Source organism: Lathamus discolor, chromosome 1 (assembly GCF_037157495.1).
Source record: "Lathamus discolor isolate bLatDis1 chromosome 1, bLatDis1.hap1, whole genome shotgun sequence".
Lineage (NCBI taxonomy): Eukaryota > Metazoa > Chordata > Aves > Psittaciformes > Psittacidae > Lathamus > Lathamus discolor.
Genome location: NC_088884.1, coordinates 28,113,389 through 28,135,007, shown reverse-complemented (window position 1 = coordinate 28,135,007; position 21,619 = coordinate 28,113,389). Strand labels below are relative to the sequence as shown.

The window sequence follows — 21,619 nt, the reverse complement described above, 5'->3', positions numbered from 1 at the left end:
GTAGTATTTGCAGTACTTCACATGCAAAATAAATTCACTGGTCTCATTTTGTTTAGTATATTAAATGAGGTTTAAGGGATGGCTTGATCATAGATGTGTGGAGATTGAGGAAAAGCTAGATAATGGGGAGGTTCTTAAATGAACTGACATAAAATTGTTCAGTAGCTGAAAGGAGATGTGTGTATGTATTCCATCTATATCCGTATATAAAACAAATAGATACTTATCACTGGGACAATTTTCCTCCTCTAGAAATAAACCAAGATGGGATGCTTTTCAGAGGGATATTATGATATTTTTGGTTTTGAGGAAGAATCACTCCTGGGAAGTCTGATGTTCATGCATAACACGTGGTATAGACCCGATACTGCTGTACTCCCTGGACTTTATTATTGGAGTCTGTTCTAGCTGACAATATTTTTAGCAGAGACACTGTGCACCTATTCTACTGAGAGATAAGTACAATATAGTGCATTACTGTGCCACCACTGGCTATTTTAGCCTTCCTAATTAGACAGCTTGTCCCTGTGCTGAGGCAGAATAGATTTAGGGGATTAAGTTTCATGCGTGTGGCCTGGAGGCTCTGCAAAGTACATGTAATAAACAAGACTTGGGTGTGTTCATGCTTTGGAGGGGAGGAGAGGGAAGGATGCAAGCCAGGGTGGTGGTTGGGCGGTTGCCACATCTAAGGAGATGTGATTGGAAAGAGGTAGAGAACACCTGATAGTACACAATTAAGAGAATAGCCTGAAAAACAGGTGAGATGGGGGCTGCATGGATGACAAAATGGGTGAAGTCAAACCTGTCCTGGAGAAAATTCCCAGTGGCAGTCTGGGAACTGCAGAGAGAGATCATCAAAATGAACTCTTTCACATTTTAAAGCATGGGCGCTGCCTGCTTTGCTGACAGAAGTGACCACATTCAGACATGAAAGTGGGAAAGGTTCGGCTTTAAGCAGAAAGAAAAATCACTTTCCAAGTGATGTATGGGGTGGAGGAGGAGGAAATGTTCCTATAGCCAGTGCTGGAGCAGAATCTGACTTGCATGAGGACTGTTACTTGCCAGACCACACACTGAGTGCAAATAGTGAGACTTTGAGAGCCATGAGGTTCACGTAATCCACTCACTGTTCGTAAGCAGCCAGAAATCAGGTTGAAGGTGAGGTATTTGTTGCTTACTTATTAAAGTCATCGTATTAGCTTGGTGCTGAATTTACCAAGAGAGCGATACAGATTTTGGAGCATGAAGTATCCCTTGAGTAGACCTTAGGTTGGGTGATGAAGATCTCCTGTCTGCACATCCTTTTTAGGGAAGATGTCTTTCAAACCTGACACAGCTGTGATCTCTCTCTTGTTGCTACCTCCCAGCTCTGTTGCAGGCAGGGCAGGACATTCTGTAAAGGCAGTTACAGAATAAGAAAGGAGTCTGTCTTTGGGTGAAGCTTTACTGATGTGGCAAGTCTTGCTTTGTTTTCCCTTTGTGCTGCAGATGGGCTGGTGAAACAGTACTTTTTCTTTCAGCACTGCCTTCAGATTTAGTGGTAAATTAGGGAGGAAGGACAGTGCCATTGCTGCTGGGTCTCTGGATGTTGCGTGATGACCCAAGGAAGTGACTGTACTGGCAGCAAGCTGCTAGTAGTGACAAAGATTTCCATCAGCTCGGCTGGTCTCTGGAATGGTATCTTGCTGTGGCCTGATTATGGTTGCATGGAGTACACTTGCAGCTTGCTGCTGGGCTGAGCAGCAGAATGCTCAGAGGCTTGCAGCTGCCGGGCTGCAAGGCAAGGAGCTAGCTGGGAGGATCCTCATGGGAAGTCTCTGCGGCCGACATCGAAACTTCTCACTTAAGTCCTGTCATCACCGTAATAATTATCACGCAAATCGTTGATATTTTTAGGCATGCTGTTCCTCTTTGTGGTTACTCTGAGCCTTTACTTAGTAGTAGAAAGGAGAAAATTATTTGGCACCTGTCATAATTGCATCAGTTATTCAGCACAGAAAATTAATTCTGACCTAAAAAAAAAAAAGATGGAAAAACCATCCTTCTCTTTCAAGTTGTCAGTTTTCATTCTACAAGTTAGAGCTAAAAGCCTTTTGGAACTAGCTGGAAATTGAGGTTTTGATGCACAAAAGGTTACTTGATTTTGAAAATGTGTTTTTGGTTTTTAGAACGGGTCTTTCTAAGCTTTCTTATAGGAGGAAACAATGTGACAAGTACCTCTGGAGCTTTAGGAGCCCTCAGAGTTCATGCTTGTAAGAACAATTGATTGTCTTTGTGCCATTGGTGCTGGATTAGTGAAAGAATAAGAGTGCTTAGTCTGAAAAAGAAGCTTGCCCTCTGACTGACTTCTACAGCCTTATTTTAATGCCTTGAATAACTTGCTGAGTTGGCATTTTCTAAATATTGTGCCATAGACTGCATGCTTTTGTTTGCTCAACTTTCTTGTTGTATAGAATGCTGTTAAGAAAGGCATATGATTAATTTCCCTTTAAAGACTCTATTTGTCAGGTTTGTTTAGTGGGTACAGTCAATCAAGTTTGTTAGTGAAGGAGCTATGTAAGTCCTAATTTATTTTTAGCATTCTTCTAATGTAAAGAGAAAAAAATCCTTATGATAATGATTGTAATTAGAGTGAGTATCTGTGACCTATATTACACACTGTCCTTAAATGCAAACACCATTTATAGGGCATTTATGCCTATTTTGCACATTATATACTCTTCCCTTAATGCTATTTTTCAAAGGTTTGCTTAATTTGCACTTCACACTAGAGGGTATGCTGACAAGGGAGGTACTGCCTGATCCTTAATGAACTTTCCATAAAGGAGTTTATGTGCAGAAACCCTTACGAATAAATGATTGTTATTTCCTAGTGCCACACAGTGGGATGTAATGAAGCTTTTAAAATAAAAATCCTGAAAAATACTTCTGATAGCAGAAGTATTCATCTCTGGGTGAACAATTTGCACTCTGCAAAGATAAATCATGTTCCATATGATTCTCTCCCACCCTCATATTTCTAACTTGACCTGAAGTGCGTGTGCTGATATAATTTGGATTAGTCTGTAGCAGTCCACTCAGGGGTGTTGGAGACCGTCTCTGTGCATCAGCAAGCATTGGCATGGTTGCAGTAGAGCAGTAGGTACCTTTGGGCCCTTATGTTTCGATTAGATTTTGGAACAAATTTTGTGTTTGGAGTGGAGCGTTTTGGCTTAGTTTCCTCTGAAAGGGGTATAATCTCTGCACACTGGAACTGCTCTGTGATCCAAAGTAGCATGTGGTACGTGGAGATACTGGGGGAATTTACTTCAAGACAGCGCAACTACCCCAAATCAAACACTAATGCAGTTTGTTACATGTTCCGTGGCCCTTAACGCAAGGAATACAAAATGAATATGTGCCTTTGAAGTATACTCTTTGAACAGGTCTTCAACTTAGACATATGTAACCATAAGCAGCCACACCAAGGTAAATATAAGTACTTAAAGTTTGATGTAAGTGGAAAATCTATATGAAATACTCCATGATTTTATATGTAGCTGTACTGCTGATGATTTATCACCCTTTTTATTTATATATATATATAGCCTTATTTATCCCTTGTCTTTTAAGCTGCAGAGTTTTCTTGTTTATAAATTTGGTGCTGCTATGAGAAGTTGGAAATACTTTTTGTTTAAAACAAACAAACAAAAAGATAATTTTGTAAACAAATTATTAGTTAATTACAGCTGGAATAATATGTCAGGTTGGCCAGAGTTTTTCTTCCTGATAGTTAAACATTAAACCAGTTGAATCACAAACTTCTACAGTGTTCTTTAGTCACAGAGCCAGTGCATTAATTCAGTTTTGGCAAGTTTGCAAGAATATTGGGAATGCAGAAGAACTAATAAAATGATAGAATATAAAAAGTTCAAGATAGCTGTATTCTATCAAGTAGTTTGTCAGAGATGGAACAAACTGAAATAAAGCTTGAACTTTGTCTCAGTGGGGAAATAAGGAGGAATGAGACACTCTCCTCTTTAGAAATTGTTAGATATTTTTCTTTCTTTCTTTTGGAGGTATGCTGCTTCACTGAAACCAAGCATTACATCGAAGTGTTCTTATATCAAAGTGTTCTTGCTGTGACAAAACTCCTTTCCTGTCAAAGAACAACTGAGCCTTCTGCCTGCTCTTAGCAAGGAGGCCTTTGTTTAAGTTGATGTGTAGGTTTTGGGGATCCTTGCTCCCAAAATACTACTTAAACTATCATTCAATTTTTCCATATTTCTGTTGCTATTAAAATCCATTTTTACAATGAAAGCACGAAGAAGTCTGATATGATTTCAAAGTCTGAAAAGGCTCATGCAGGTTACTCTTCACTAGTGCATCATATATGCCCAGAAACGTTCAGAGTTCTAGCAGGTCATCAACTTGAAGATGATGGGTGAACCTTCAGGGAAGACAATGTCATTTGCGTGAACAGTTGTAGGAGTGGGGCTCTGATATGGTCAGTTCTGTGGTACAGACAACTGGAAGCTTCCTGGCTTGATGAAAATTTCCTGGTTTTCAGTCAGGAATTCTTTTCAGATCTCTTCTTTACGTTGTTCGTATGTTCCTCTCCCTGATAATGAGCATTTCTAATAGTTCTTTTTGTCTTTTCCAAACCAGAATTAGACCACAGCTAGCCAAAGAGAAGATTGAAGGATGCCATATTTGTACCTCTGTCACACCTGGAGAACCTCAAGTGTTCTTGGGAAAAGATAAGGCCTTCACTTTCGATTATGTCTTTAACATAGACTCGCAGCAAGAAGAGATCTATATACAATGTATAGAAAAACTGATTGAAGGTTGTTTTGAAGGCTATAATGCCACTGTGTTTGCTTATGGCCAGGTAAGCTTTACTTTATTTCAAAGTATTTATTTTGGTGTAAACAGTTTCTTGCTACTGATCTTTCTCTTAAATTATGGAATGCATGAACCTGGGCTTTAGCATCTTGGATTTATTTTAAATGATGTATCCTGCAGGAAACTGTTTAGGAGTTTGTATAGATTGTGTGCAGAATGGCAGTTGAAACACAGGCAATATCTAGGCAGTAGAATTAATAGTAATGCTGACAATAGCATGAGTCCATATAATTTCTTAATTCACCCCAAATGCAGCAGTAGAAATTAGTGACTTAATCAGTTTTTATAGAGATAGGTTGTACTGAGATTCTTTTCTGAGCAGCTGTCCATCCCTCTGCAGTTTCAGGTACTTTTGGGAAGAGGAGGTTTTTTAAAATAGATTCTAGCGAGCTTCAGGCCACATTGTGGGCAAAATGACTTTTCATAGAGAACACACCCTGTCAGTGCACTGGGCACATATTTTACTTCTTAAAGCTGAAATATCATTGAGGACAATGTAGAGAAAGCATTATTGTCTTCTGAATATTCCTTTAGGAATTGATTGCATCAATTTTGGTCATAGATGCTGAATTTTGCCTTCATTAAATGTCATATCTTGAAGTAGACTTCATCTAGCTAACTTCAGTGGAACAAAGCAGTGTGCAGATCCAGTTTAGATTATGTTCAGCAGGCATTTGTCTTTGACTTTCCTCACTAACTGAGTGAAAACATGACACTGCCTTGTTTTCTATAAGGACTTCACATTTAATTAAATTATCTTCCTAGTGAAGGTATGTCTTGTATTCTTCAGTGCTGTCTTGTCAATTGAAAACAATGGTAATTGAAAACAATGGTAATATTCTGAGATATTCAGACATCATAATTAAGGGAGTCATTTGATCTACTTCAAATTGCAAATTGAAACTGCAAGTGCTGCTTCTGCGTTCAAAATGCATGCTTTAATTAACAGTCTCTGTTGAAAACATTAACTCTTCTTCTGACCTCAGACGTGATAGCTCAAGGGTGATGTAAGCTTAGAAGAGGTTTGCAGGTGAAAGGCTATGAAAGACTGTGCTGGTTCCTGCCTTCTTGTATGTGATCTGTGGATAAATGGTAGATTTTGTCCAACTTCTGCTGTTAATCCTTTTTTCCCCCAAAATGACCTGTTGTTTTGCATGTTAATACTGTAGAGATGGCAGACTGACTTAATAGTCACTATCTAGCATTAATGTTCATAAACAGCATTTCTCTGTGTACCATTAATTGTTCTAGTGACTAATCCTTTTTCAATTTAGACAGGTGCTGGCAAAACATACACTATGGGCACTGGGTTTGATGTCAATATAACAGAAGAGGAGCAAGGCATTATATCCCGTGCTGTTAAGCATCTTTTCAGATGCATTGAAGAAAAAAAACAAGCTGCTATTAAACAAGGACTTCCACCTCCGGATTTTAAAGTGAATGCACAGTTCTTAGAGGTAAAAAGGACATTTTAGGGAGTTTACTTCAGCTCTTTAGAATATGGAAAAGAGTCTTTTTATCTTATTCCAATTATTTTAGTAGTTTTCTTCACAGAGTTATTTTGAAGTGCAGAAGTAGTCATGTTGTCATTGTGGGGCCTGTTGCTCTTGCGTGTTTAATTCTTTACAAAACCTCAAAGCAAGAAAGAGTATATGTATAAAAAAAAATTAATCAGTTGTGCTTTGTGCCTTTGAATAGTCACCATGCTTTTGACACTTTGCCATAGGTTACTTCAGCTTTTAAAATCTGTTCGGGAGACTTGTTATATTCATTTCACTGAAGAAGAAACCTAGCATAAAAATACATCTTTTTGTGATCCCAGTGATTTAGGATTGGGGATCCATGTCACTGCTGCTGCTTTCATCAGATCTAGATAAAACCTGGGTCAGTGCTGAGGAAAAAATGTTCCCTTTGTGTTTGTGGTTTTTTTTTTTTTTGTGGACACAGTTACTGGTAAGAGAGGCCGTAACATCTGTGATCTTTCCAACCTGCGACAGCTGTTGGTTTAAGTCTTGCAGCTTTTATGCTGTCTCTCCTGCCTGTGGAACTATTTGTTACTTGATTGATTTGAGCGTGATGTATTTACATTTACTACCAAGCTGCAGAAGCCGATACTTTAAGCACGCAGAGAGGAAGAATATGTGTAAATGTGTATTACTTAGTTTGTGTCTGCAACTTTATCTCCTTCAGGGGGGAAAGAAAACCCGCTTTGTATTATGAGAAAAAATGGTTTCTATTACTGCTGAAGTAAACTAGGTCCTTTAGTCATAGATTCCTACAATTGTTTTAAAGATTAACAAGCTGGCACTGGTTTTCCACTAGGATGGGTTTGTCACTACTAACCTTAAGCAGAGGTTTCTGCAGCTCTGACGAATGTTTGCCTAGAGAGTGTCTGGGCTTGAGCATGGGCCACGAGAATGCTGCACTCCCCTGTTCTCTGAACATTGGGGAGCTGCAGCTTCACTTCTGCTTAAGCAGCTGCAACAGTAGCATAAGGAGTAATAACCAGTGTAATTTCTAAATGCCTTGTGTTTTTTATATGAAGTTAAAAACATGACTGCAAGAGTCCCACAATACAGAGCAGTAATTGAGTGTTACAGTGGTGATGGTATGCGGAATTGCAGCCATATTTTAGATGAAATCTACATACTCAAACCTCTCTTGTTTATCTAATTTAGAGAAAGATTAAATGATGTATAAAATAATTTCTTCCTTAACAAAATGTCACTTCTTTGGATTTTTTTTTAATTGTTCTAAGCCTAAATTGGGACTTTCAGCCTTTTCTGAAGTTACATATTATACAGTACTCTTGTATCAGAATGTATCCTTTTCCTCCCATCATATCTGCCATTAGACCTGGATTATATAAACAATAATTTAGTTACTGAACAAGTTGAAGCAAGGTTTTATTTTGGAATAACTTCAAAGTCTGACAGCTGTGTAACTGTTGGGAGCAGTGACTTCTGTTTGCTGCTTTCTTGCTTTTCTTTAGTTTGCTGCAGTCTTGTCTTAACTCTTTTGTTTTCCTGTTAAGTTTTCATAAAAATAGACATGCAGCCCTACACAATTATCAGGATCCTCTCTAAATTGTGGCATCTGTTTACTTGCACTTAGCAAGGTAAAATATCAGTAAGAGGGCTCCTACTTAGAATATTTCTGTCTAACAATGACATAATTAATTTTATGTTAAAAATTAAAAGCATCACATTCGCAAATGCTGAGCCTTTTCTTCTTGGGGATAGATCCTCACTTGTGGATCAGTATATGAGAAAGTACATTGGGAGAATATAGATCCATTGCAATGGTTCCTTGCCTTTTACCTAGGGACTTTGATCAGGAATTTAATCGGTCTGACCTAAGCTCTGCTGAAGTAAGTTGGTATAACCAAATTAAAGACAGCGGAAATGTTCCAGTGTACGTCAGCAGAGACCTGCTTTTTCAGTCTGTTATTTCTTTCTATATTTTGTTTCCTCTGTCTTCAGTTGGATTTAAACACTTCCTAAAACTTGGAGCATTCTTATAAAATGATAACCCATCTCCTGTAACACAGATAACTACATAGTAATTTCTGATGTCTTTGCTTGTTCTGATACTGTTTACTGACCTAAAAGTCTGATGTGCTCAATGATACTGAATTGAAACACCACTAAATGGTATTTGCCTTCAGGAGACCCAATGAAACGGGCAATAAACACTAAGCAGCCCGAAACATGCAAGAGATAGTTGCTGTTGCTCATGTGATTGTGCCTGAAAGTTGTGACTCAATCTGGGGCACTAAAGTGTAGGTATTGCATGGAGGAAAGTACAAAAGCCCTGCTCAAGAAACCATCCCATAGTATTTTTGGCCTGTTGGCAGGTGTCTTTAATAAGCAGCTTGCACAAAAAACTATTACAGATTAAATTCCTTCTAGGCCAGGAACAGTTTACCTAAATGAAGGAGAAACATAGAATTAAGGCGTGAGGGAGGAGATGAGAAAAGGTGTGCTGGCAGGGAGAGCAAGTGGAGTGAGTTTGAAGTGCTTGGTGGAAGGGTGCAGCCAACTGAATCAACAAAACAAAAGGAAAGCCCAAGGTCAAATCTGAAGAGAGCAGGTGCTTGCCACAGGAACCCCTGCTGTGGTTGTTCTGCTGGCATCTAGAGCCTCCACTTCCCTGGACCCACCAAAGAATCTTCTCCCAGATCTGGTAATCTGGAAGAAGTTATGGCAGCTTTGGGTGGCATAATAGTAAGGTGTGCAGGTGACTTAATTTGCAGTTGCTCTATTACCATATTGTCCTTGTGAGTTTGGATGTTTCATAGCATCTATTCTGAGAGCCTTGACATTTGAATTTTTAGGACTTTCTATACATAGCAAGCACAGTTTTGTTAGGTTTTTGAAGGAATTCCTTCCTAAAGTAATGTGGTTTGTCTTTTTTCTTTTCTTTTTTTTTCTTTTCCCTCCTCAGCTTTACAATGAAGAAATTCTTGATCTGTTTGATACCACACGTGATATCGATGCAAAGAATAAAAAATCAAATATTAAAATACATGAAGATTCAACAGGAGGAATTTATACAGTGGGTGTTACAACCCGAACTGTGAATGGAGAATCAGAGGTGATCATTGAAAATAAATTACTCTGTAGCATACCAAATGCATTGTAGAAATGTTTTCTGTATGTTTTGTTAAGCAGTTAAAAAGAGGTTTTGCTTGCTAAATCTGAATTACAAGTTTTCTTTATTTTCTGTAGCCTTAAGTCTGCTAAATGTTTGATAGTAATTTCCTGCCACTTGAATTTGCTAGAAACACACTTTTACTAATAATGTGGTTCTGCTGGGAGAGAAAATTTTGGCATGTGTATAAATCTGATCTCCCAAATCTTATATGTGGTGTGTTTTTTTTCCTGTGACAAGAAAGCTTTGCATTATGACTGGAGTGAGTTAAACTGCCATTCGTGTGCATTGCAAATCTGAATACCAATATTATTTTACTGTGTGTTTTTGTACAAAAAGTACAAAAATTGTACCTTTTTGCCACAGGTGAATGAAAGGAAGGTTGCTATGTTACTACCAGGGGACAGCAAAAAGATGGGTACAAAGATTAAAGCATTTTCTTTTAGAAACAGTAGAAAGTACTTTTGCTTGCTTAAGTACCTTTGTGCTTTTCAACCTAAAGGAACTGAAATCATATCAAAGAGAAAAAGCTTATTTATATCTAAAGCCATAAGTGTTACAGGAACACTTTTTATTTAAACTGCCAACAATGCAATGTACCTCTTGTCTGTTTTCTAGATGATGCAGTGCCTAAAGCTGGGGGCTTTGTCTCGAACCACTGCCAGCACTCAGATGAATGTTCAGAGCTCACGGTCTCATGCTATCTTTACTATACACTTATGTCAGACCAGAGTCTGTCCTGCCTTCAACACAGTACGTATCTTTGCTGGTTTTAATCATTTTAGTAACCATTTTTCGAAAGGTGAATATTGTTTTAGCAGCCACTACTATCTGAATTGCACCTAGTAAAGATGCTACAGTCATCATCATGCTGGATGAATTTGCTAAGCATTATAATGACTTGATTTAATCTGTGCCTATATAACCATCTTCTAGCCAGAGGCAACCGTAAAACTGCAGCCTCTTACATGAACCAGCCCATTCTCCTCTAGCATTTTCTTCAGTATTTTGTTGCAACATACACAAGTAAGAAAGTTAAAATGTAATTTGTCTTTAATTGGGAAAGTGTTTCAAATTGTCTTAGTATTTAGTAGATTTAAGCTTGTAGTCAGAAAACTGAAAACACTTGGATATTCCAGAATAAATGTTGATATCCAATAAAGAGCAAATAGTAAAGCATTTGTTTCTGAGGCTTAGTCTATTTATTTTACATATGTATGTGTTTGGGGTTATGCGCTTAACCTGAAATGTAAACTATGAATGTACGTGGAGCTGTTCTGTAGATGTTTCATGTGACTGTTTGGTTGTTAGTTGCTGTTGGTATACCTTGTAAAGAGGGGAGTTCCCAATAAATCCGTATTACTTAAAACTACAGTAGCTTCAGGGGGCATTATTTTGATTATTCCAAAGGTATCGATTTTAAAATATTTTGGTGAAGTCCTAAGTGTCTGGCTAGCATTTTACACACATATCAAGCTTTCAAGCATGTGGCACAGGGAATTGGATTTGTAGTTGTAGTACTTTTTTGGGGGTGGGTTGCCTGTTTTGTAACACTACAGATAATCATTTGCAGGCAAAATGAGTGTCACTCCCTGGTCCTTTGCGGTATGTAGACCTCCTTTATGTACCTGTTAAAAATACCTCTTCCTGGTTTCCACACTGAACCTGGTGGTGTGGGCAGCTATCTGTGTTCACTTGGGAGGGACTGGCATCACACTTGGAGCCCAGACAGGGCACCTCAGTCGCTGCGTGGTGACACTGTCTGTCAGAGGTCTTGTTAAACTGTCCGTTCCACCTGGGAGCCCCATTTCCCTCAGGCTGTCAGCGCTGCAGTCTGCCTGTGCAGGTGCTCTTGTAGCCTTCCCCACCAGCCGAGCCACATGCAGGACTCTTGCATGGCTCTGCCTGGCTTTTAGCAGATACTTGTGTTAGAGGAATAGGTGGCTGCCTTCTGTCTTAACGTCAGACTGGGTTGTTTCTCCTTTTTCTTGGGAGATATGAGCAAGGTAATTTGACGGTCTGGAGCTGGGCATTGCTAGATCCTTCCTCTGTGAAGACGGCACCCTCTCCTTTCCCTGTGGTGTTGAGGAGAGTGGAGGTTAGGCCTGAGATTGGCCTCTGAATGCTCCTGGAATATAAATTAATATGAGCTATTATTGGGTGTCCAGGAGAGATGCAGCTCAAGTTTCTGTAGACAACAGTTTTGGGAGACCTTTGTTACCAGGGCAACACAGTTTCTCCTGCTCAGATGACAGCATTGGCTGCTTCCCCTCTGGGGCAGACAGCCAGGGCTGCAGCACAGGCACACCATTCCTCACACTGTGTTCACACTATCCGTGCTTCTTGGGAGTTTCTGGTTCTACATTTGGCTTAGTAAATAAGCAAGAGAGAAAGCATGCTTTGAGGGCTGCGAAAGAGAGTGTGGGCAAACAGCAGTGTAAATGTCAAAATATCAGAAACAGTGATTTATAGTACAGCTACACGGAGGGATGGAAATAAGCTTGGGATTATCTAAGGAACAAGGGTAATTTTGCTGCTGTGCTTTGGGACATGAAGCAGAAAGAGTGGCTGAGGCTGTGGTAGCTCACTGTAGTGCAGTGAGGCTCCCCACACTGACAAAGGTGTGTGTTAGTGCCAGTTTTGACAGCTTACTTGGTCTGTGAGGGAGGAACCTCTTCTCCCTTGTTGCCTTCTCTATCCCCATTTTCTGGTCAAGTCAGATGTGCTGGTAGAGTACTGGCTGCTAGGAAACTGGCTTAAAAATTAATTCCTACAATAAAATTGAAGAACCATGCCACAGGGATGCTGGTGATGGGGATTAGAGTTACAAAAACAAAATATCTTTCAGTTATTTGGGAGGTTTATGAACGAAGTGGGTCAGGAAATTATATAATGAAGTTTGGTATTTTTTAATCAATTTCCTTCAACTGATTTAAGACTTCCCTTCCAGGAGAGGTACAAATGTTGTTGCCCACTTTGCTGAAGACTTGTGTATTTTAGTGTACATATGCCCCCATTCTTCCATCGAGAAACAATTGTAGCTTATACTTAAAGTAACTGGCATTTACATGCCTCTGGATCTGGGTCTTCAAGGGTATGTTAGTACATATGATTAAAATGGTGACAGTTTTTGGAGAGAGGCTGTTATAAAAGAATAACATGACAACAAGTCTTGTAAATAATCAATTGAACTTTGCAGTAGACAAATGCTAATTGAAAGATAAGATGAAATAAGTTAATGTGAATGATCTTGCTAAGCTTTATGGCTTATTCTTTATTTCAGGATAATACCACCGATAACAGAATAATATCAGAATCTTCTGAGATGAATGAATTTGAAACTCTTACTGCCAAGTTCCATTTTGTTGATTTAGCAGGATCTGAAAGGTTAAAGCGAACAGGAGCTACAGGAGAAAGGGCAAAAGAAGGAATTTCCATCAACTGTGGACTAGTAAGACTATACAACTTGTTCCCATAGGTTGTTGGTACCATCTTCTCTTCCTTTTTTGGATCACTTGTTTTCAGTAATCCCTAAAGTAGAAAAGCGTTGAGTGAACAAACACTGAGCTTTGCACAGGATGTGATAGCGCACATTGATTCTTACTGCTGGCTCCTGGCTTGCTAATGTTTTCTCAGTTGTATTGGACCCTAATTAGCAAATTCTAGTTCTTACAGCTTATGAAATATAGTTAGTTACTTTAACTTTGAAAAGATATTGTAAAGTACCTTTCATTTTTTTAGCTTTTATTTTTTATTGTGTCAAGACGCAAACTATTGGAGAATATTGTAAGCAGTTTGTAAGGAGTACAGGCATGTGAAACGTGGACAGTGAGTCAGCTTAATTCATCCGTAAATGCTTGGTTTTTATTACAGTTATGAAGTACAATGTAAAACAACCCCAGGCAAAACACTTCCAACTAGAAATAAATTTTTTTCATTTATAACGTCACTACTTGTTTTGTTTGAGTATTGGGTCTCCATGTAGCTTTTGATTAACTTTATTAAATGTTTTGCTTAACATTTACTTATCTCCATTGAAAAGTAGAGCTGGTGATTATCAGTGGAGATTGTAGTTTCATGCCTTTGTTTTGAGCTGCTTGGCCGAGTGGAGGCTCTGTGCAATTCACTTTTACAGACACAAATACATGCTTACTTTCTATATGAAAGCATGTCTCTTCTGGTCTGGGTGTTAGTACTACAGATAGATATTCTGTAACTAGAATTTTCTTAGTGATTCTGTTGCATGACAGTGGTTATATTCTGCAGATGTACTGGTTATATTATATGGAAGAGAGAATTTAGTTCAATTTCATCACTGATTATAAGCACAACAGAAACTTCAGATGACATAGGTGTATCCTTAACAAACAGGATACAGAATGCACAAAGGTGAAAATCAGTTTGATAAGAGCAATATCAGATCACAGGATTTCCATTTACAGTTAATTCCAGACCTCAGCCTTGGGAAACAGATTGAAAGGGATTTAAACACTTCAAAGCAGTCACAGTGTATACTCAGTTTGTCAGCTGCTAGATGCAGTAAGATCATTTCAAGACCTGAGAACTGTCTGTACAGGGTGCCATCTAGAGGAATGCTCTTTAATTTGGCATATAATTGAGCTGCATGCAGTTGCACTTTAGAAATAGTTTTACAGCCAAATGTTAGTTAGACCTTTTGAGCAATGAAATAGGACAGCCACAAATGACACCATTTCAGCCCTTAAATGCTTAAGTATTCATCAGACATTCCTCATTTCATACTAGTAAGGGTAGTGAATTCTGTTTTTATAATGTGAATGCCCATACTTAATTCTAAATCTAGCATAAAGCAGGTTGATAACAATTTTAAAATGAATATAGCTACTGCCTGAAGTGGAGATCAGCTTTAATAATCGTTGAAAGTAAAAGTTTGTAATGTGAAGTAATTTTAACTTTAGCTTGTGAGTGACATGAGATTGCAACCAAATTGTGCAAAGCACTTAGCACTTGCAGATATCAGGCTGCAATTAATTTGATTCACTGTTGATAGCAGAAAAGTTCATAGATGTCTGCTGTTAAATGTAAAAATCCTAAGAAATTTTTTAAGCTTCATGAGTATCTTTATTTCACAATATGCCGACTCCATTTTTAGCTGTTTTTAAAATAAAACTATTCAGGAATTTCTTCTAACTTATGCGTTGCATGATTTGGTGTTTTGTAGCTGGCACTTGGCAATGTAATAAGTGCACTGGGAGATAAAAGCAAGAAGGCTACTCATGTACCATACAGAGATTCAAAGCTTACAAGGCTACTTCAGGACTCTCTTGGGGGAAACAGGTATGACAACTAGAATATTTTATGTGTTTCATTGTGAATGAGCATGAATGAGTACATTATCTTCAGAAAGTAAAATAAACATTAAACAATGATAAAAATAGCCAGTCTTCTCTGGGGGAAGGTTCCAAAGATAAATTACCCTTGTGATAGAAAACACGAGCAATGCAGGGAAAAGATTTTGTAAAGATGATTTTTGCATTGTTCTTTTTCAGTGCTGCTGTAGCTTTACTAGCCATGAGGCTTTGAGTTACTTCAAAGTTACCATTTGCAGGACAGGTCATTCCTATGAAGGCCTTTTTAGATTATAGATAGCATAAATGGTAAATTTTGTTATTATGTTATAGCTTTGTTAATTACAGCATAGTTTAAAGATGTGATGAGTTTCTCCATCATTTCAGTTACTTTTTTATTTAATGGCACTGAATCATTTGCTCTGATTTCCATGCACAGGAGCTCAGAGTTGGCTTACCCACAGGCATTGCTAACTTCTGGTAAAGATTGCATACCTCAGGGGTATGTTGCATCTGTCCATTTATCTGATGTTGGATTAGAGCCTAATAAAACAAGTGTTTCACCAGAATTGTTTGTATGAACCTGTTCTGTATGTCTACTGCACATACAAGGAAGAGGGTCTTTGGCCTCTCGAAGCTTTGTCTAAGCAAACATTAACATATCTATTAAAATACAAATGTTGTATTTGTAATGTATTTGATACCGTCTATGAATACAAGAGGGAGCATAATTGAGTATGTTTTCACAAGGTAGTACTCTCCTTCCTCTATTTAATCAAATACAGCTGACTCCTATTTTTTTAGGAGGGCAGGAAGTTTTCTGGGCATTTCACAAAGGAACAGGGAGAAGTGGAAAAGAGTTCTTGAATTGTTGCTCTGCTCTTCAGAGAGAACTTCAATAACACCTTGCAGCACCGCAGTGTGAAGAAAAGCATAGAGCTGAACAAAACAAGTAAAATAAAGGCTAGAGTTTTCAGAAGTCCCTAAGGGAGGAAAAAAAATGGGCAGAAATCAGGAGCATAGCTGCTCTCTTAGCTAGTGCTGGAAATAGCTACCAGTAGCACTTCTTGATTAAATTTGATATCAAATACATTGGCTAACAGCCATTTTTTTTTTCCAAGCCACTTCTAAAATTGCATTTTTATTGAAAAATTGACTCTAAAATATTTCCCCATCTTACAGCTCCACCGCTCCCCCACCTGGAGAAATCACATAGTTTATTGTTGGGGTTTAACCCCAGCCAGCAGCTAAGCCCCCCCCACAGCATTTAACAGCACAGATGTTAAAGTCGTGGGACCCCCACATCATTTTTATTTTTGTGATAGACATGCTGAGACATGTCAAATGAGCACTTTGCTGTTCAGGAAAGAGTTATTCATTGTAGCATAGTTTCCTATCCATGCTTTGGCAACCACAAAGTGTAAGAAAGCTAAATTTTAATAAATATGCACTTATTTTTCTTTCTGGCAAATCAGATTGTTAGATTTCTGTTAGCGTGTTCCTCAGCTTTCCAAATCTCACCCTAGGTATCACAGTCCACATTATTGTTTCTTTGCAAATCCTTGTATCACTGCACCATTATCACCACAATCCTGATTCTAAATATAATGCTGAAACTGTTCCGAAGTACCATAAATGTTAATGTCTCTTAAATAATTTAAGTGAGAATATGGAGTATTGGTAGTTTTGGAAAAATTAAAACTTTCATAACTTCCAACCCCAGTTTATTATGCAATTCAGATAGGAAGGTAGATTTCAAGTTCCTCACTTTTAAAGACAGACACCTAACAGAACCAGTCCTCTGATGTTTAGGAAGGTAATGCCATTCTCAAATGAAAGCGCAAGTAGTCCCGATATCAAAGATTGGTTCTTAATCTTTCATATTCTTATCTTGGTACTAAACTCTGCAGAAATGATGCAAGTATGCTGGAGTTCTGAGGAAGACATGCTGAAACTGAATCTTCCTTGTATCCTCAGGCTAATTACTCTTTGCAGTTTAGTTTCCAATGTGCATGGTGAAGATAATTGTTTGCCTCACAAAAGGGTTGCAGGGATTAATTTGTTTGCCTCAGTCTGAAACTGAAAAAAAGTGAGGATCAGAATCCAGTCTGCCCCATTGCCCTGGAGACAGTGCACTCTTCCTCCAGCAACGGTCTAAACCGTAACATAAAACAAAGAAGCAGATTCCTCTGAAGCCTGGAGAAGAGTACTCAGTCCATCAGATGTAGATGTTTTCCCCTGCCTGCTGAGAATTTAGGCCATGTAGGCACATTCAGAGTATGATCTACAGCTGAAACTCTGGTTCTGACTCCTCTAGGCTGTTCTTATCTGATGTGGAATGAGTGTGCTCTAGGGAGTGAGGGGAGAGCCCCCAGTTCCTCCGTCTGCCTGTTAAATGATGAAACCACTTTGTTGGAATGAGAACTCTTTTGCCTTCTTCTGCTTTCATGACACTGGTTCTTGCTGATCTTTCATTTGGAGCATGTTCTCACCCTGCATATCCCATGATGGGATGATTATAGGGTGTTGTAGAAACCTGAAGACAAGACAGTTGTTCATAGCCCTCTTGGGCCTAGAGCTCAGGTCCTGTGGCTTTTTGTGGAAGTGCTCTAAGCTGTGGTGTTATGAAATGTGAATAAATACAGTTTTATCCAGATTTTCTAAGGATAAGCACTAGCTTTTGCATTTCTGTTGGAAATAGGAGATAATTTGCAGTGTGGGATTCAGACAGTTTGGACCTCAGTAGAACCTGAGAGAGACAGTAGATAGCTGAGGCAGTTTGCACGTGCATGGACAGCAAAGATGAGCATTTAGGCAGCTTTCAGATTATGTAGGTAGGCACCTCAGGAATTAGAGTAAGCAGCCCTGACTACTGCATGGTCCACATAACTATTTAGGACTTCAGGTTGATAATGCTAAATCTGAGTTGATGTATGATGAGGTAAACTGAGTATAATTTGAAAAACATTTACAGAAACACCAATTAATTGCATTTACAATTTTACATATAGAATAACTAATGATCTAGCATTTCCTAGGCTAAGGTGGTACAAGATGGTAACAGTGCTGAACGCTGAGGTTAACAGTCTTCTCCTATGAGCTAGACTGAGGAATATTTTCAGAAATATTATGAAGTCGCTATCCTTGTTTCACCTTCTGCCTGAAGGTCTGTTAGCCTATCTCTAGTCCTTTTGATCCTGATCATAGAATCATAGAATAGTTAGGGTTGAAAAGAACCTTAAGATCATCTAGTTCTAACCCTCCTGCCATGGGCAGGGACACCTCATGATAAACCATGGCACCCAAGGCTCTGTCCAACCTGGCCTTGAACACCACCAGGGATGAAGCATTCACAGCTTCCCTGGGCAACCCGTTCCAGTGCCTCACCACCCTTACAATAAAGATTCTTCCTTATATCCAATCTAAACTTCCCCTGTTTAAGTTTTAACCTGTTACCCCTTGTCCTGTCACTACAGTCCCTAATGAAGAGTCCCTGCCCAGCATCCATGTAGGCCCCCTTCAGGTACTAGAAGGCTGCTATTAGGTTTCCACGCAGCCTTCTCTTCTCCAGGATGAACAGCCCCAACTTGCTCAGCCTGGGAGGTGCTCCCGTATCCTTGTGGCGTTTCACCACACGGACTCAAGTTGATGAGGAAACTCAAATCCAACTTTATTACAATCAAGCCCTTTTTATCCCCCTGTTCGGTACTTTCCCAACCTGCACAAACATGCCGCTTTCAATCTCATTGGCCCCTGTAAAAACCACCAGGTAAATAGTCCAATCACAGTGCTGCAGACCCTCTCACAACCCCCACATCCTCTGGCCTCCAGCTGAGATTTCCGCCACAACTGCATACTGGCCCATCCTCCCGAGGTTTGCTCTTTGACTTTCCCTGTCTTTCAACCCCCAACTCATCACCCCAGGGCTTGTCAAGCACCAAGGCTTCAGAGCTCATTCACAAACTGTTTTTCATGCAAATCTTCCGCCTTCACTCCCCACATCCCCTGATCACCCTCATGGCCCCCCTCTGGACTTGTTCCAGCAGTTCCATGTCCTTTTTATGTTGAGGACACCAGAACTGCACACAATACTCCAGGTGAGGTCTCACAAGAGCAGAGTGGAGGGGCAGGATCACCTCCTTCGACCTGCTGGTCACGCTCCTTTTGATGCAGCCCACGATACGGTTGGCTTTCTGGGCTGCGAGCGCACACTGCAGCCGGCTCATGTTCATTTTCTCATCGGCCAGCACCCCCAAGTCCTTCTCCGCAGGGCTGCTCTGAATCTCTTCTCTGCCCAACCTGTAGCTGTGCCTGGGATTGCTCCGACCCAGGTGTAGGACCTTGCACTTGTGGTTAAACTTTGAAAGGTTGGCACCAGCCCACCTCACAAGCGTGTCAAGGTCCCTCTGCCTGGCATTCCTTCCCTTCCATGTATCAACCAGACCACACAGCTTGGTGTCATTGGCAAACTTGCTGAGGGCGCGCTCAATCCCACTCTCCGTGTCACTGACAAAGATGTTGAACAAGACCGGTCCCAACACTGATTCCTGAGGGACACCACTCATTACTCGTCTCCAGCTGGACATTGAGCCATTGACCACAACTCTTTGTGTGCGGCCATCCAGCCAGTTCTTTATCCACCGAGTGGTCCATCCATCAAATTGATATCTCTTTAATTTGGAGACAAGGATGTGGTGTGGGACAGTGTCGAACGCTTTGCACAAGGCCAGGTAGATGACATCAACTGCTCTACCCCTGTCCATCAGTTCTGTAGCCACATCATAGAAGGTCATCAAATTGGTCAGGCAGGATTTCCCCTTAGTGAAGCCATGCTGGCTGTCACCAAGCACCTTGTTGTTCTTCATGTGCCTTAGCATGCCTTCCAGGAGAATGTGCTCCAAGGTTTTGCCAGACACAGAGGTGAGACTGACTGCTCTGTAATTCCCCGGGTCTTCCATTTTCCCCTTCTTGAAAATGGGGGTTATATTTCTCTTTTTCCAGTTGTCGGGAACTTCACCTGACTGCCATGATCTTTCAGGTATGATGGGCATTGGCTTAGCAACTTCATTAGCCAGCTCCTTCAGGACCCGCAGATGGATTTCATCAGGTCCCATGGACTTATGCGCGTTCAGGTTCTCAAGATGGTCTCGAACCAGATCTTCTCCTACAGTGGGCCTGGGGTCTTCATTCTCACAGTCCCTGTGTTTACCTTCCAAGACTTGGGTGGTGCAGTCAGAGCCTTTGCCAGTGAAGACCGAAGCAAAGAAGTCACCGAGAACCTCAGCCTTCTCCAAATCCGGGGCAGCCATTTCTGATAGCTTCCAGAGGGGGCATGTGTTGTCCTTATTCTGTCTTTTATTTGCTACGTACCTGTAGAATCCCTTCCTTCTTTCACATCCCTAGCCAAGTTTAATTCTAACTGGGCTTTAGCTTTCTTAACGTGGTCCCTGGCTTCTCGGACAACATCCCTGTACTCTACCCAGGCCGCCTGTCCTTGCTTCCACCTTTTATAAGCCTCTTTTTTTCCCTCGAAGTTTCCTCAGCAGCTCCTTATCCATCCAAGGAGGTCTCCTGGCCCTCCTGCTGCACTCCTTCTGGTTGGGACGCAACACTCCTGAGCTTGCACTAGGTGTTCCTTGAATATCAACCCATAGTCTTGGGCCCCCCTGCCCTCCAGGGCTATATCCCATGGAGCCTTACTAAGCAGGTTCCTGAAGAGGCCAAAGTCTGCTCTTTTGAAGTCCAGGGCAGTGAGCTTGCTGCACGCTCTTCTCACTGCCCTGAGGATCCTGAATTCGATTATCTCATGATCACGACAACCAAGGCTGCCCTGGAGCATCACATATCCAATGAGCCCTTCCCTGTTGGTGAGCACAAGGTCAAGCATGGCACCTCTCCTTGTCAGCTCCTCTATTACTTGCAGAAGGAAGTTGTCTTCCACACAATCGAGGAACCTCCTGGATTGCTTGAGCTGGGCTGTACCATCCTCCAACAGATATCAGGGTGGTTGAAGTCCCCCATGATGACAAGGGCCTGCGAGTGTGAGGCTGTTCCTAGTTGTCTATAGACAACTAGGTCTGATGGGGTCTATAGGGTCCTGATGGGTAATGCTGACCTATGCTTCTATTGTTACAGTCAAACACTGATGATAGCATGTGTGAGCCCTTCAGATCGAGATTTCATGGAAACCTTGAACACATTAAAGTATGCCAATCGGGCACGGAACATCAAGAACAAGGTGATGGTTAATCAAGATAGAGCTAGTCAACAAATAAATGCTTTGCGCAGTGAGATTACACGGCTACAGATGGAACTCATGGAATACAAAACAGTAAGTTTATCCTATTAGGATTTCTCCTGCTTTAAAATGCTTATAGCTCTACGGCTTATTTTTCTTTTGGCTACTTCTACTTCATACATTAAAAAAATTTGAATAGCAACCCGAACTTGACCAAAAATTTTGAATTCCTTTGATCACCAGATGTTTTTAGAAAATTTAGACTGCATTCCCAAAGGAAAGGTAGACCAGTGAATGCCAGTGATGTCAACAAATGCTGCATGTTCGTTACCCTTTGAAAGGCAAAAATTGAGCTTGTGTACATTAATGAGAAATAGTCACTTCCAAAGCACAATTGACCAGTTTAGATGTTGCATAAATGAAATGTGTCCAGTTACTGCTTTTAAAAACTTACTAGACAGCTAAAACAAGTTGTATTTTAAAAATACATGTTAAATTATAAGGTGGATACTCATAC

The 21,619-nt window shown here is 40.2% G+C and overlaps 1 protein-coding gene across 6 annotated transcripts in view; it reads left to right on the top strand.

Moving 5' to 3' along the window:
* KIF21A (kinesin family member 21A) overlaps positions 1 to 21,619 on the top strand; it is a 90,627-nt gene that overhangs the window by 25,904 nt on the left and 43,104 nt on the right. For all 6 annotated transcript variants that reach the window (XM_065665685.1, XM_065665665.1, XM_065665703.1 and 3 more), the window contains exons 2-8: positions 4,648 to 4,870; positions 6,159 to 6,341; positions 9,331 to 9,480; positions 10,156 to 10,290; positions 12,821 to 12,988; positions 14,738 to 14,853; positions 21,000 to 21,195. In XM_065665685.1, coding sequence (XP_065521757.1) covers positions 4,648 to 4,870; positions 6,159 to 6,341; positions 9,331 to 9,480; positions 10,156 to 10,290; positions 12,821 to 12,988; positions 14,738 to 14,853; positions 21,000 to 21,195 — 1,171 coding nt within the window. The remainder of the gene's footprint in view (positions 1 to 4,647; positions 4,871 to 6,158; positions 6,342 to 9,330; positions 9,481 to 10,155; positions 10,291 to 12,820; positions 12,989 to 14,737; positions 14,854 to 20,999; positions 21,196 to 21,619) is intronic.